This window comes from Perca flavescens, chromosome 2, assembly GCF_004354835.1.
Source record: "Perca flavescens isolate YP-PL-M2 chromosome 2, PFLA_1.0, whole genome shotgun sequence".
Lineage (NCBI taxonomy): Eukaryota > Metazoa > Chordata > Actinopteri > Perciformes > Percidae > Perca > Perca flavescens.
In genome coordinates, this window is record NC_041332.1 from 18515545 (window position 1) to 18529703 (window position 14159).

Genomic DNA, 14159 nt, shown 5'->3' on the forward strand with positions numbered 1-14159 from the left:
AATATGTGTGGCAGAAATGTAATGAAAAATAACTTTAAAAAGCATCTTCCAGAGACCTTGGCACCCACTGAGAGAAAGACAATCAGAGGACCAGAAAGAGAGCTGCTATACTCAGCAGGCCAGACACATCGGTGCAGGAAATTGGATGAAGGAAAAGGCAACAGTGTCTCATCAGTGGCCTCCGCTGTACAGTACAGTACAGTACAGTGTGTGAGTGTGTGTATGTGTTTCTGGGTAAAATTTGAGAGGGTAAGGTTTTTGACTTACTTATGATTTTAGATACTCTGATACTGTTCATAAAATTCACGTTTTACTTTATTATTGGAAAGGTATTAAGATGGTGAGTAACTTCATTACTGCTTGATTGAGAAAATATTTTTCTGTAAATCATGTTGGATCCTCAGTGAGCAGTGTCTAATTAAGAACAACTTTACATCAATGGGAAGAGAAGAATTGATCATTGGGCAATGATTATAAAAAACAATTTTAAATAATTGTGTTTTCTTAAATGAAACAATGTCTAAATTTGTCTTGTTAAAATTTCACAAATTACTAAACAACTACAATCTGAGTCTACGTCTTTAAAATAGAGCAACTACACTACTTACAGAACAGTGAGAGCTAGTTTGTTGTCAAATGAAGGCCAGGTTAAATTCATAACAAAGTCTAAAAAAATCACTGTGAACATTTTTACAGTATATCCAAGGAGAATAATTCTTTTGCACACTGACTGTTGTTTGGCAAATAAAAATTAAATCTTTAATTTGACAGTTTGTTAGTTAGTTAGTTTTATTTTATTTCTGTGTCATGCCAAACATTTGGCACATCCCACATGGGATTACAAGACACCACTATTTAATAGACATATTCCGGTCTCACAAATAGAAATTATCTGGAGAAATACATGAAAAACAGAAAACAAAAGAAATAAACAAATGAAAATAAAATTTAAAAAAACAGTACATACAAACAAATATCTACAGATGATCTCAGTAAAGAGCTTTTTTTCTCTTCTCCCAGGCTTTCTCAAGATAACTGGCTATTTTATACGTTTCACATGCAAATATCCACCTCAGTCTTTGAGCAAATCAAAAGGACAGTAGAAAACTAAATGGAGCTCATTTTCTATATCATTTAAATATCACATCGGACAGAGCCGCCTTTCTTCTTCTATATTAACAAATCGTCTAATTTCGACAGTCAAAGGTAAAATACCAGATCTCAACTGAGCACATAGTGATCAAATTATATACAACATAATTAGCAGTGCCATATTTAGGTTTTATTATCATAAAGGTTATTATTGGCTTAGTTGGCTTAGTCCAAATATCATCAGCCCACTGCTCTTTATCTTTACCAAACAAATTCTTTAAAACCCATAGTTGCAAAACAATGTGCATTTATCTTTAGACCAAGAACCAAGAATGATTGCCATACATGTCTCTGATTATAGTCAATTTTGGTGCATATTTGTGCAAACCCAGAAAATATCTTATGGCACTGTTTTGCACTAATTCACACATAGAGATATGTCTAAGGCCTCTTACACCCGCAGTATAATTAAGTACAGGACACACACAAACTTGAAACAATTTAGAATATGTTTGGAAACTCATATCATTCAGATTCTTGCTTTTACCAATGAACCTTTACACCTAAGAGTCGTATGTTCATCTACATAGAAACCAAGATATTTATGCGAGTCTGCATAGTTCAGACAGCTGTCGCAGGAAAACAACAAAACAGCCCACCAATATCAAAGGCTGTTGGTGGGCTGCTTTGGTTTAACTCCAGGCTTTGAATCGCTCTGATTGAGGAACAAAATGCTAACAATTGGTGACGAACACACAACTCACATGTTAAATGTTAAAGTGAATTCTTCAAGTACAAAGAGACTACGAGCTGAGGAGGTCTTTGAAAGCTGCAGCTGCTACGGATATGTGACCATTCAATATCATTTCCAAGTTCTAATATACACATGCTTGTTTTAGAGCTTAGAATGGCTGGACACACTAATACTTATCAATTTATAGTAAATTAAAGAAAAGGTTATCTGGATGGGATTAACAAGGCTATAGAGTGACTCAGGAAAGATGTTGTCAGACTTTAACAGCTGAGTATGATAGGTCGCCTTAGTCACACAGCTAGACAGGGCTGTATCAAATACAGAATTACCACATCATCATCATAATCAACAATGACTCTGGTTTGCTGATATAGATATAAAGACCACCAGAAGAGTCTTATTGATAGCCAATCACGGATACGCTATTAGTGCTAATGTTGTACAGACTCTAGATAAGACATTAAGGTCCAATATGTAATATATTTACTGTAATAAATCCCAAAATGACCCCTATGCGTCATCAGATATTAAGAAATGTTGAAATCCTATCTTTTCTGACAACAATGCTAATGCCAGTATTTTTTCCTTTTGAAATTTCAGTCCCGTGATGGTATTTCTGTTTGTGTTTTGGCCTGTGTGTTGTTATCAACTGCCCAGCTTGACAACGTTACCTGTGAAAATGTAAAGTCAGCGGGCTACAGCTGTAACATTAGTACAGCCATGAAAGCAGAAACACACGAACGGGATCAACGGAGATAGATTCTACCCAACCTAAAAACAAATTGCATGTTTCTAACAGTTGCGTGACCAGAGACGTTACAAACCCCGGGTAAATATTGGAGATGTATTTGAAAGATGGAGACAGCTTAGAGCCCAAAAGGACGCCAAGTTGGCTAATTTCCTCCTTAACAGGTAAGCATTAGATCAGGCTAATTTATCACAGCTACAAGGGACGGGAATTTTATGTCATTTCAACATTCATGTACTCACATTGAATTATATAGCTTGAGTACCCGAGTTGGTTACTTGCAAAAACAAATTGAGACACAGCCATTAAAGTGATCCCGACTGGTCCTGGCTAACGACGCTAACACTGCTAACGCTACCGGAGGACCAGGCAAGCAGGCCACGGCTGTTTACAACGTGTAGTCTGTTCAGCGATCGTAGCCGACAACGGTGAGTTATTTTAAACCAAGAGAGGGGGGCTGTAAATTGGGAAGAGAGGACCGTGAGTTTACAGTGTGTTTAGCAAATGTTGCCGTAATTCTAAGCCAATAAAGTGTGTTCAGTCAGGTGGAGAGGACGGCAAGGTTGTTCAATAGTTCCTACCGTAATTCTAAGACGAAACGTGTATCTGTCAGTTGGGTACAGAGCTCCGCGTGAGCACAGGCTTCTATGACAATATAGCCAGCATCTAACGTTAGCTACTCCGTTGTGCTGTGAAGTAATGTCTGTCTATGTGAGAAAAGCGTCTAGCAACATTGTTGTGGATGCTCCTTCAGCGTGCTTTAGAGGAGGGTCTGGCAAAGCGAGACTATGGATGCTGCAGTCTCAGCCTGGCAACCTCCGTCAACTTCGAGTCTGGGGAGGAGGAGACGACTCTCTCCAGTATTTTGAATTTGTACTGCAGTAACTATTATAAACACTAGCTGTCAGTATTACATATTAAACCTTTAAGTCAATAATTCAAGACAAAAAACAGACAGATCAGATGGCAATGGTGGTTATTTCAGAACAAACTTCACCTCGAATTTCTGCCTGAGTTCCTCATTCCCATCATCCTCCTCTGAGATAGGAACATTGTAGTACTCCCCCTCCTCTTGGCACAATAACTTATACCTTAAAAAAAAGAGATGGGAAGATAGGGAAGATGGAGGAAGAAAGACAGGGAGAATGAGTATGGATTCATACAAAAAAACATTGTGATATAAGAAACCAAATTTAAGTTTAATTTGTCTACCTTCCTTTCTTCTACTCTACTATTCTACTCTTCCACTGATTTTTACCTGCTGGGCCTGGATATAGTTGATGGTACACAAACAGTCTCTTTGCCTCTGGGGTATCTGACACCTTACAATTCAAGACACACATATCGAAGCAAACCCAAACTCAACTGTCAATTAAAAAAGTGAAACATGAAAACTTCTTGCTTCTCTGGGACAAACAGACTGTTGCTATGGCTCCAGGTGGCCATCAATCAGTACAGAACAAGTTATTGAAGTTATTGCCCACAGCTAAGTCCCAAACTTAGCCTATTGTGTGCATCAAACGGTGTTCCTGGAAATCTGCAATGTAAGCTGCAAAGGAGGTCATCTTCATAAACTGTCAATGCTATGACCAATATGGCTATTAGTGCATATAGGCAGCACCACCAAAGTTATACTGTACAGTAGTATATTATATTGTTGTTATATCTCATTCAATAAACCAACAGTGTTAACTGGCTGAGCTGCATTCAAAATAATTGTAAATGATGCTAGAGAAGCATTTAATAATCAAACTGTTATGAAGCCTTTAAGTGTTCAATATTTAATAGCAGGTAAATGTGAGTGAGTTTTATACTGTAGCTGCTGGACTTCAAACTGAAAACTACCACACGGTGTCTTCTCAAACAATACATGAGGGTGAATAACAACATGGAAGTGAGTGTTACCAGCCACAGACTGGAGCCTTAATGAGCTCTGATACACCGAAGGAAAGGGCCCCCATGAAGTCATTCCTAGTGGTCCGGTCCCAGTCCCACACCTCCACTGACAGCCTGCGGTCCTTATCTGTAGGCTTCAGCTTGCTATATAACACAGAGATGGTACACATGGTGTTTATATCAAGTTTTTCATTACAATTACATTTCACAATTTAAAACCAAATATGTCATTTGATTGTACTTTGTGGTTATATGTTATAATTTGTAGTAATAGTCATAGCAGTGGTAATCTTGTTGTGACAGCACTAGTTAGTACTATTAGAATGATAAATTTAGAAAATAAAAAAATTAGTTGTTACATGTAATTATTACTTTTGAAGTAGTGTTAGCACTAGTAGATTCAAACTGTAAGAACAGACAGCAAGGTGCAGACCAGTGTAAGTTTCAGTCTATCAACCAATTGAAAGGTTATGATGAAATACTGCATTTGGTAAAGAATTTTTTGAAAAGTTTAGCACTTCTGGTCATTTATATTTGTCTCATAAATGTCTGTATCCAATAGGAGAAAATGTTGTATTTTTTCAAACACATTTAGAAAAAAACTGACTGCTCGATGGACTGTATATAAAAAAAACGGAAACAACTTCTGCCACCACCTTGATGAAGGAAAAATATCCAAAAAGGTTGGGTGAAGAAGTCATGATGTATTGGGATAGTTTTTGTACAGTAGTAACGGCAGTAGCTCCAGCATAAGTAGCGATAGAAGTATAGAAATCATTGGTATCATTAATATCGGCATTAGATATCGGAAGATGTATCAGTATGAACAGCTGATTCAGTTGTTTTAATGTACTGCTGACATTCCCAATATTCAGTACATGTATGTCCCATTGTAAAATACCCAAAAGGTGTAGTGTAGGACAGAGGTGACAGGTCATTTACTCACAAATTAAAGGACTCGTTCCATTTCGGGTTAAGGTTGGAGCGGATGGTTTTGGTCTTCTGCTTGGTCTCATTTTTGGGGTCTGGTACAAGCTTGAGCTTGACATACGGATCAGACAGGCCATTGGGGTCCATGGGGATCAGGTTTTTGCCTTCACCCACTGATGGGGAAATAAAGAATAGGGAGAAATTATTAATTTGTTTATAAAGACACAGAATAACTAGATGAATGTATGAACAGTATACGTGACTCTGTAAAAGCATTGTTTTTGTTTTTTTGCACCACTTGGTCTCTCTAAATGAGGTGAAGCACACTGGGTCTACTTTTTCCCCATATTCAGCACACCTCAAAAAAGTACTGCGCTGATAGTTACCACACTAATACCAGATGGATTAAATTAGCCTACCATCAATAGCTAAAATTACATATACAACACCTGCAACCATGAGTGTGAGCGACGACAGCCACCCCGCACACAGTCTTCTCAGCCTCCTGCCCTCTGGGAGGAGATGGAGAAGCCTCAGTGCCCACTCCACCAGACTAGCAAACAGCTTTATCCACCAGGCTGTCAGGAAACTGAACTCTCTACCCTCTCTACCCCCTCCTCTGGACTCTGAAGTTGCTGCTGTTTCTTTTTCTTTTTGTACATAGCATCTTTTTCCACAAAAATTCTGGACTCTGAAGTTGCTGCTGTTGCACTGTTGCATTTTTAAGCACTTTTTTTTACTCTTGTGGTAGGCATGTCTAATCTGTTGTGCATTTTTTCTTCTTCACCGTGGGATGGTGAGAAACGAACTTTCGATTCCTCTGCATATCTAGTATATGTGAAGAAATTGACAAATAAAGATGACTTGACTTAAATGAACACTCTTCATTCATATTCTGTGTGGTTTCTACAATACAAATCATGTAAGTCAGGAAAAAAACAGATCCATCCATCCATCTTCATCCGCTTATCGGGGGTTGGGTCGCGGGGGCAGCAGCTCCAGCAAGGGACTCCAAACTTCCCTTTCCCGAGCCACATTAACCAGCTTCTGAGGCCTTCCTTGGCCAGGGTGGAGATATAATCTCTCCACCTAGTCCTGGGTCTTCCCTGAGGCCTCATGCCTGGAACACCTCCCTAGGGAGGCACCCAGGGGGCATCCTTACCAGGTGCCTCAACTGGCTCCTTTCGACGCAAAGGGGTAGCGGCTCTACTCCGAGTTCCTCACGGATGACTGATCTCACCCTATCTATAAGGGAGATGCCAGCCACCCTCCTGAGGAAACCCATTTCGGCCGCTTGTACCCTGGATCTTGTTCTTTCGGTCATGACCCAGCCTTCATGACCATAGGTGAGGGTAGGAACGAGAATTGACCGGTAGATCGAGAGCTTTGCCTTCTGGCTCAGCTCTCTTTTCGTCACAATGGTGCGATAAAGTGAATGTATTACCGCCCCTGCTACTACACGCACGCACGCACACACGCACACTGTGTTTGTCTACACACAACACTTCCCCAAAGAGACAGTGTGATTGCCTGCCTTGCTTGGCTCAACCTCAGCCCCTGGAAAGCCCAGAAGCCTGTCCATGTGGCCCTGTCAGTCGAACTACAACGGAGGGACAGAGTAGCAGAGATGCTAAATGACCTTTGACCTGGAGAGGACAACACTAAGCCACTTTGTCAAGACCGCATGAGAGCTAAACCCAGCTAAACCCAATGTTTTAGCTGGAATGCTCTGAATGAGATACTGTATTTATAGGATTAAGAGGGATAAATGAACAAAATCAATGAGAGATTGTCACCACTGAGTTAACACAGCAACTGTTGCAAAGGCCAAAGAGAACAACATTGAGACACAAAACCAACAAATGATACAATGCTATTTTAGGCTAATTTGAGCCACTGGTAAAACCCTCTATGACAAAGTGGCTTCATTTTATTCTTGCAAATGAAAAGAAATATTGCAGTTGCACCAATAGAACCAAAGTCTTATTTAATAAGCCAACAGTACCGTTGTTTGCTTTTGTTAGCGAGGTGTTAAGTTTGATGAGCGATGGAGTAAGCTGCTGTAGAGTATACACCATGGATGTATTATAAGACACACACACACACACAATCTGAGAGGAGGAAGAGAGACAGACAACAGCTTACAGAAGCAACTTGAGGTGTGGGAAGGTATTGAGCGAACCGGAGCTTGCAACCCTCTGCCTTCTCAGAAATCCAATAGATAAGTGTAAAGCCCGTCTACAGGCACCAAATAAAGACTCACGGTATACTCTATTTGCACTTGAGTGTATTCTTATATGTATGCACTCTACAACAGAGTGGGGAAAACACACTTTTTTTTTTGCTGACTTCTTAGATGTTCAGATATAAATTGAACCTTGATGACTCTCCTACATTCCCAACTCTTTCCATTTCATCAAAAGAGGTGAAATGGAATAGAAATTAATTTAATATGTGAGCTTAATAAGGGCTTTCACATTTTGTTTGTTTTAACTTCTTGATGGAATAGCAAATGGTCCCTACATTTTTTTTTAAATCCCTGAAAAACCAGCTGGCTTCTCATAACCCATAACCATAAGTTGTGAATCAGAAGAATTCTTCTTTGTGTCATCTCTCAATACACTGATGGGATGCCGGTGGTTTGTTTTTACCCTGACCGGGTGATATTAATCTACATAGACAATCTACACAGAATGTGTTGTATACATGTTACATTTCCATGTATCATGTACTTTATGCAACTACTGTTTCCAATTCTTTCTCCTTTAACTTTGAACTCTTGCATTCGTAAAGGGCATGTTTTGAATGTTTCATACACTGGCCGTATGTATGCAAAGTCACAGTACCCAAATGACATTCATATAACAGCCTACAAACAGACCTACAAAGGGACATTGTTCAATGGCTTGTGCTTGTGAGGAGTCTGTGGAATACAATCAGTTATTAGGCTGGATGTAATGTAATTTGTCTGAATAATAAATACCTATTAAATTATTAATTACCTAATACAAAGGTTAAGTCAAACAATAAAAACTACGACAATTATACAGAATAAACTTGATGATACACTGGACATTTCTGTCAGAATATCTATATAAAGATATACAAATGTGTATAAAATAAAACTATATACAAAGTATTCTTTGTATATACTTTTATTTTGAAAACTAAGATGTCGATCATTTTTTTAAACTATGTTTCTGCCAGTATACCCTGATGGTATGGAATGCAAAGGGCTGTTTGTAGAGATTTCCTCTGGCCATAAGATGTGTGCATAAGGGGGTGTCTTTATTGACTACAGACAAGAAACCACTAAGTTAAGTATCTCTTAGTGTTACTGCAAACTGTATTTCCAGTCATGACCAGTAGGGGGCATTCTAGACTGTCTAATTTAGCTTGGCTGGCACTTCTATACAACTGTATGGCACATAAACCAAACAAGATGTTTGTGTAATCCTAATTTCTTTTGGCTGTACTGCAGAGACATAACCTCACAATCCAAGGTATCTTTGGTGCTGACCATTCCTGCTTAAAGGTCAAATTATCTCTGATTTTGTAATCAATAAGTATAGGTATTTAAGTGCATAATGATTCTATGTATCTGTGTGCAAATAGGGCTGGGCAACATATCAATTTTATATCCATATCGTGATAGGAAACTAGATATTAGATTTTGGATATCATAATATGGCATACGTGTTGTCTTTTCCTGGTTTTCAAGGCTGCATTACAGTAAAGTGATGTAATTCACCAGATTGTTCTAGCTGTTCTATTATTTGCCTTTGCCCACTTAATCATTATATCCACATTATTGATGATTATTTATCTCAAATGTCATTGTGAAAATATTTTGTTAAGGAACCAATTGTCAACCCTACAATATTGTTATCGACATTGGTGTATTTGGTCAAGAATATTGTGATATCTGATTTTCTTTCTTCATATCGCCCAACCCTATGTGCAAGGGAGTTTAAAAACACATGCATATGCAAAAACACACACACAAAACACACACACACACACAAGGACAAAGGAAGCAGAGGTGTGTGTAGGGGCCCTAACATGGTTGCTAGGATACAAGTCTTTACAACTATCTTGGCTCACATTTAAACAGCAGTGCAAGTTCAAACAGTACCCTCAAAAAACAACTTGACCTCTGTTCTATCCAACCGTGCTCCGACTAAAACTAACCAAAAAAAGGAAGAAAAAAATCTGATAAACATTAGATATGTCATTTTATGATAGCTTATTATTTTATCATCTTTGTGTAATAAAATTTCAGATACAGCCAAGCTTTACTTAGCTTTCTGAACCTATGGCAGCTAATCAGCACATATGATTTTCACTCTGTAATCCTCCACATGCATCTACTGCAAACTATATAAAGTTTTACTCCTTTCTGTTGAAAAAACAAACACATGTAAGATAAGAGCTTCTACGTCTCTCTCTAATACATGTTGCTCATATCTGGACTGTTAAACAGATTTTTGTGCTTATTTCCATGTCGCAAAAATGTAACTGTTGCACACTATCTACAAAGCTCACCAAGATGCAGACTGAAATTACTTAAGTGCTGCATTTGCAAAAAATACCCTAGTAGTGCTTAAAATTTAATCTGGGTATCTCTTGTTCTATTGTAGAAAAACAAACTGGGACTAACTAATCAGTTTTCATTTTTCAATTTGATTAAGGTCAATATTTGTAAATAAATAAATAAAACAGAATGAAGAATGAAAGAAAAAAACTAAAAAGAAAGAAAACCCCAAGCAAGACAGAAAAAAAGTGGAGCAATTAAAGGCAGAGGCATATGTGAAAATGTCGTGAAGAACAGTGTGCAACTCACTAAGGAGAGGGAGCCGTGGCAGGGCAGCAACGACAGACTGGGAATACCAATGACATGACTTCTGGGAGTCTGGCATCAGAAATAACATAGCAACAAAGTTCAGCTCTTCTATGAGCTCCCCAGAGTAAGTCTTAATATGATGGAGACAAACTACAAAAGATGGTTCATACCAAGATGGGGAGGATGTCACTGTGCGTTATGCCCTTATAAATGATGTGAATCATACAGGTTTTCTTAAAATATTTTACTGTCAGAGAGAGTTCATATTCTCATGGCTCTAGTGTTTTTTTTTTATCCACATTTTCAGAAACGTTTCAAAGTCTGTTCATTACTGCATGTAACAGTCTACAACATACACTATGTTACAGGAAAATGTGTCCATGCTTTTTTAGTATAGTGATGTTAGCAATCAAATATCTGAATGTAAACTGGATTGCAAATAGTGAAATGATTTTGGGCCATGTATGGATTTAAAGGACAGCTGCTAACCCTAGCAGACATGTCACTTTCTGTTGAACATTTTGGCTCGATCTGGTCATCGGGTAACTGCAAAAGAAATTGGAGTCACTCTTCGCTCAAAGTTGAGTATGTGTATGTGTCTGTGTGCGTCTGTGTGTGTGACTTGCAGTCAGTCAGAGTTCACAAACAAACACACAAAGCCTTGTCTTCCGATGACACCAGATGACCCTACCTTAAAAACGTTGTCAGCCATGTTTGTTCTTCACCTCCCTGTGTAAACACAGTTTATAAAACTTAAACCACCAGACTTGCTCTATCACTTGCACCTCTCAGCATAACTCTGCCTGTGCTCCTTTGAAAGCCCACTACCACTACTGAAAAATGGCATTTTGAAGTTTGCCTTATAATGAAATATTACATCAGCATACAGGAAGTGGAGTGACCCGCATTCCTATAGTATGACACATGGAGGGCACATGAGTTTTGGTGTGTACTGTATATGCTACGCTATTACAGCTTTTTTGAATAATAATATATATTTATTATTATTACAATACAGTTCTGACGGATTAGATCTTCATTACAAGCATACAGTCAGATGGCCAAGGAGCTCACTACAGAACATTTAGACAGGGGACACTGTTGTCCCAGTGGCCAACTCCCTGCAGTGGAAAAGTGTTGGCATTGGTACAGACAGAAGTGCTGTCAGCTCTGATTCATGGGAAAAATGCAAAAGGATTTTAATTATATTTTCTCTTGGCAAGAACCTGTTGGCTTTTTTGCACAATGACTCAAGACACTACAAAGAAATGGAAATGACTTAAGAAAAGGCTGAAGAGTGGAAGCAGTGGCAGTAAGTACGTGGTATCCAGAGCACTGGGCTATGATTTTCATTTGGCAACCAACAGGGTGCATCCAAACCTTGATCCAACCCCAACTCTCCTTGGATTCAGGGAGCCGTAAAAAAAAAAAAAAAAAAAAAAAAAAAAAAGGATATTATTTTTATTTGAATGATTGGCTGAATGAATGAGAAACTTGCTAGTAACATGGAAGTGACAAAGAGGGAACAAAGTGAAGCACATAAAACACTGTATTAATCATTAATCAAGAATTTGAACAATTACTGATAAAGTAGGCAAACATTGACATTTTACTAATTTACTGACTCGGGAAGGAGGATGTGCTTCACCATTGAGCAATGGTTAACATCTGACACTTGACACTGCCTACAGTGAGCACCCTAAAATAGACTTAAAATGAATGAGGCAATATAGTTACAGTGAGATGAGTAAAAAGAGATACAAGGGCTGAAGGAAGCGAGACACATTTTCAACCATGGTGTTGCTGCACAGGATACCATACGCAGGATGTGTTGTAACGCCTGATTAAGCTCACTTAATGTGTGTTACAAAGTATTGTGGTAATGTTTTTTTTTTAAGTTCATCCTACATTTCCCAGAATGCTGTTTAACAACCTAGAGAGCAAAATGAATTGGAGTATAATGTTGTATATGTTTATCCAGATAAAAAAGTAAATGTGAATAGAGAATGATGCCATGCACCATTTAAGACACATGTTGCATGCAACCTATGACCAGATCAGGAAGATGGGATCTGTTGTCGCAGTGCATTCTGGTATTCTCTCGTTCATGGATGTCTGTAGACAAAGAAAAGTTACCACTAAAGTTTAAATTTTCTTTCAAAGTAGCAGCACTGTTAATATATCTAGTTTCTATATGTTACACTTTCTAAATTTGGCCAGTTATCTATAGTAATACATCGAAAGCGTCAGTAAAATAGACTCCTAATGCAAGGTAGGTAGCTGCATCAGCCAGAAGCTGTTAACAGTGTTTAGGGTGGATTTGGTATTTTACTGTGAAGGGCCGCTACACCTCCAGAAGGTTCAAAAGTAAAATCCAGCTTCCCTGATCCACCTACATCTATATCTACTCTGAACACCAATCTGACCTCCACACACCTACACTGCACCTACATTTAAAAGACACTGACACCTACAGCAGCTTTAGTGTAACAAATAGCAATCGAGACATTTGGACATTGAGGCAAGAGGGAAACAAATCTAATGAAAAGGTTCAAAGCGGAGTGAAGTGAGAGCAGAGGGCTTGTTAAATGAGGCTTTTCTCCAGAACTGGGTGAGTCAACGAGGGAACAAAACGGAAATGTAATCATTACCACTGTCTCTCCCACACTCCCAAATGACCTGCATGCGGCAAGGGTTTGTGCACACGCCTGCACACATATAAACATATATACACATTGATGAAGATAAGTAGGAATAAAAGAATATGAACCGAAATTACAGAAATGCCCTCTCCCAAGTGGGCTCTGGATGTTTGCACCGAGTCAATGAACAATGGGATTGCTGAAACAAACAGGAGGGAGGTTTCCTCAGCACCAATGGATAAAGAGGCACTGTGTGTCAGCAAGAATGAGAGGCGTAGGACAAGTTTAGTAGGCTATGTCTGTCCTTTAGAGACAGAACTTGTTTTGTCTCCTTCAGCACCTCCCCTCCCAGCTCCGTTTTACCCTAACTGACAAAAACACACTCACAACTCGTGTTTTCTCTGGAAAATCTTTCTGAGCGACTCATTTCATTTAGCTATTGCCAGACTGTCAGAAGTCTGTATGTCTGTCTCTACTGGCCTGGTGGAGTTCATGTGTGGGGCCATGTATGGGTTTAAAGCTGCTACCCCTGGCAGACATGTCACTTCCTGTTGAACATTTTGGCTCTGGTCATCGGGTAATTGCAAAAGAAATTGCAGTCACTCTTCGCTCAAAGTTGAGTGTAAGTGAGTGTGTGTGTGTCTTGACTTAAAGGCACCATGTTACATTGCTTTGTAACATGGTTCTTTACCTTTGATCAGGGCAAGTGACATGAAAGACGTAATAAATTACTGATTACTTTTTTCACATAAAAAATAAATAAATAACTTTACTTATTAATTAATTTGTGTTCAACACAATGTATACAAAGAAAACAAGACATTGTGGTTCACAGCAGCCAGCCTAAAATCTGGAGATATTTACTGTCCATCCACAGCCAAATTAGCCCCGGTGTCTATCTACATGCTTTTTTTGTGGATGAAATGAATGCACAAATACAAAATCGCCACATACACACCCTAATAAACGTATGACACTTGTGTTTGTAGAATAATAATCTGAAAGTGATGCAATGTATCATCCTCCCAGCCAACCACTGCACCTCTTCCCTAATACCCTCTTCACTAATGGAATACAATTATGTTCGGCAAGCTAGCTGCAAAGCAGCTACAGCAGCTAATGTAATTTATCATACAATCTGGCCTGAGTGGGCTGGTAGTTCTGGGACAGCAGTTGTATACACGCACGCACGCACGCACGCACGCACGCACGCACGCACGCACGCACGCACGCACGCACGCACGCACGCACGCA

General features: G+C 38.9%; 1 protein-coding gene across 1 annotated transcript in view; it reads right to left on the reverse strand.

Moving 5' to 3' along the window:
• The window catches only part of prkcaa (protein kinase C, alpha, a), a 155948-nt gene that overhangs the window by 51113 nt on the left and 90676 nt on the right, over window positions 1-14159 (reverse strand). Inside the window, 3 exon segments of the mRNA XM_028593335.1 lie at window positions 3592-3685; window positions 4500-4634; window positions 5437-5593. Of these exon segments, the coding sequence (XP_028449136.1) occupies window positions 3592-3685; window positions 4500-4634; window positions 5437-5593 (386 nt within the window).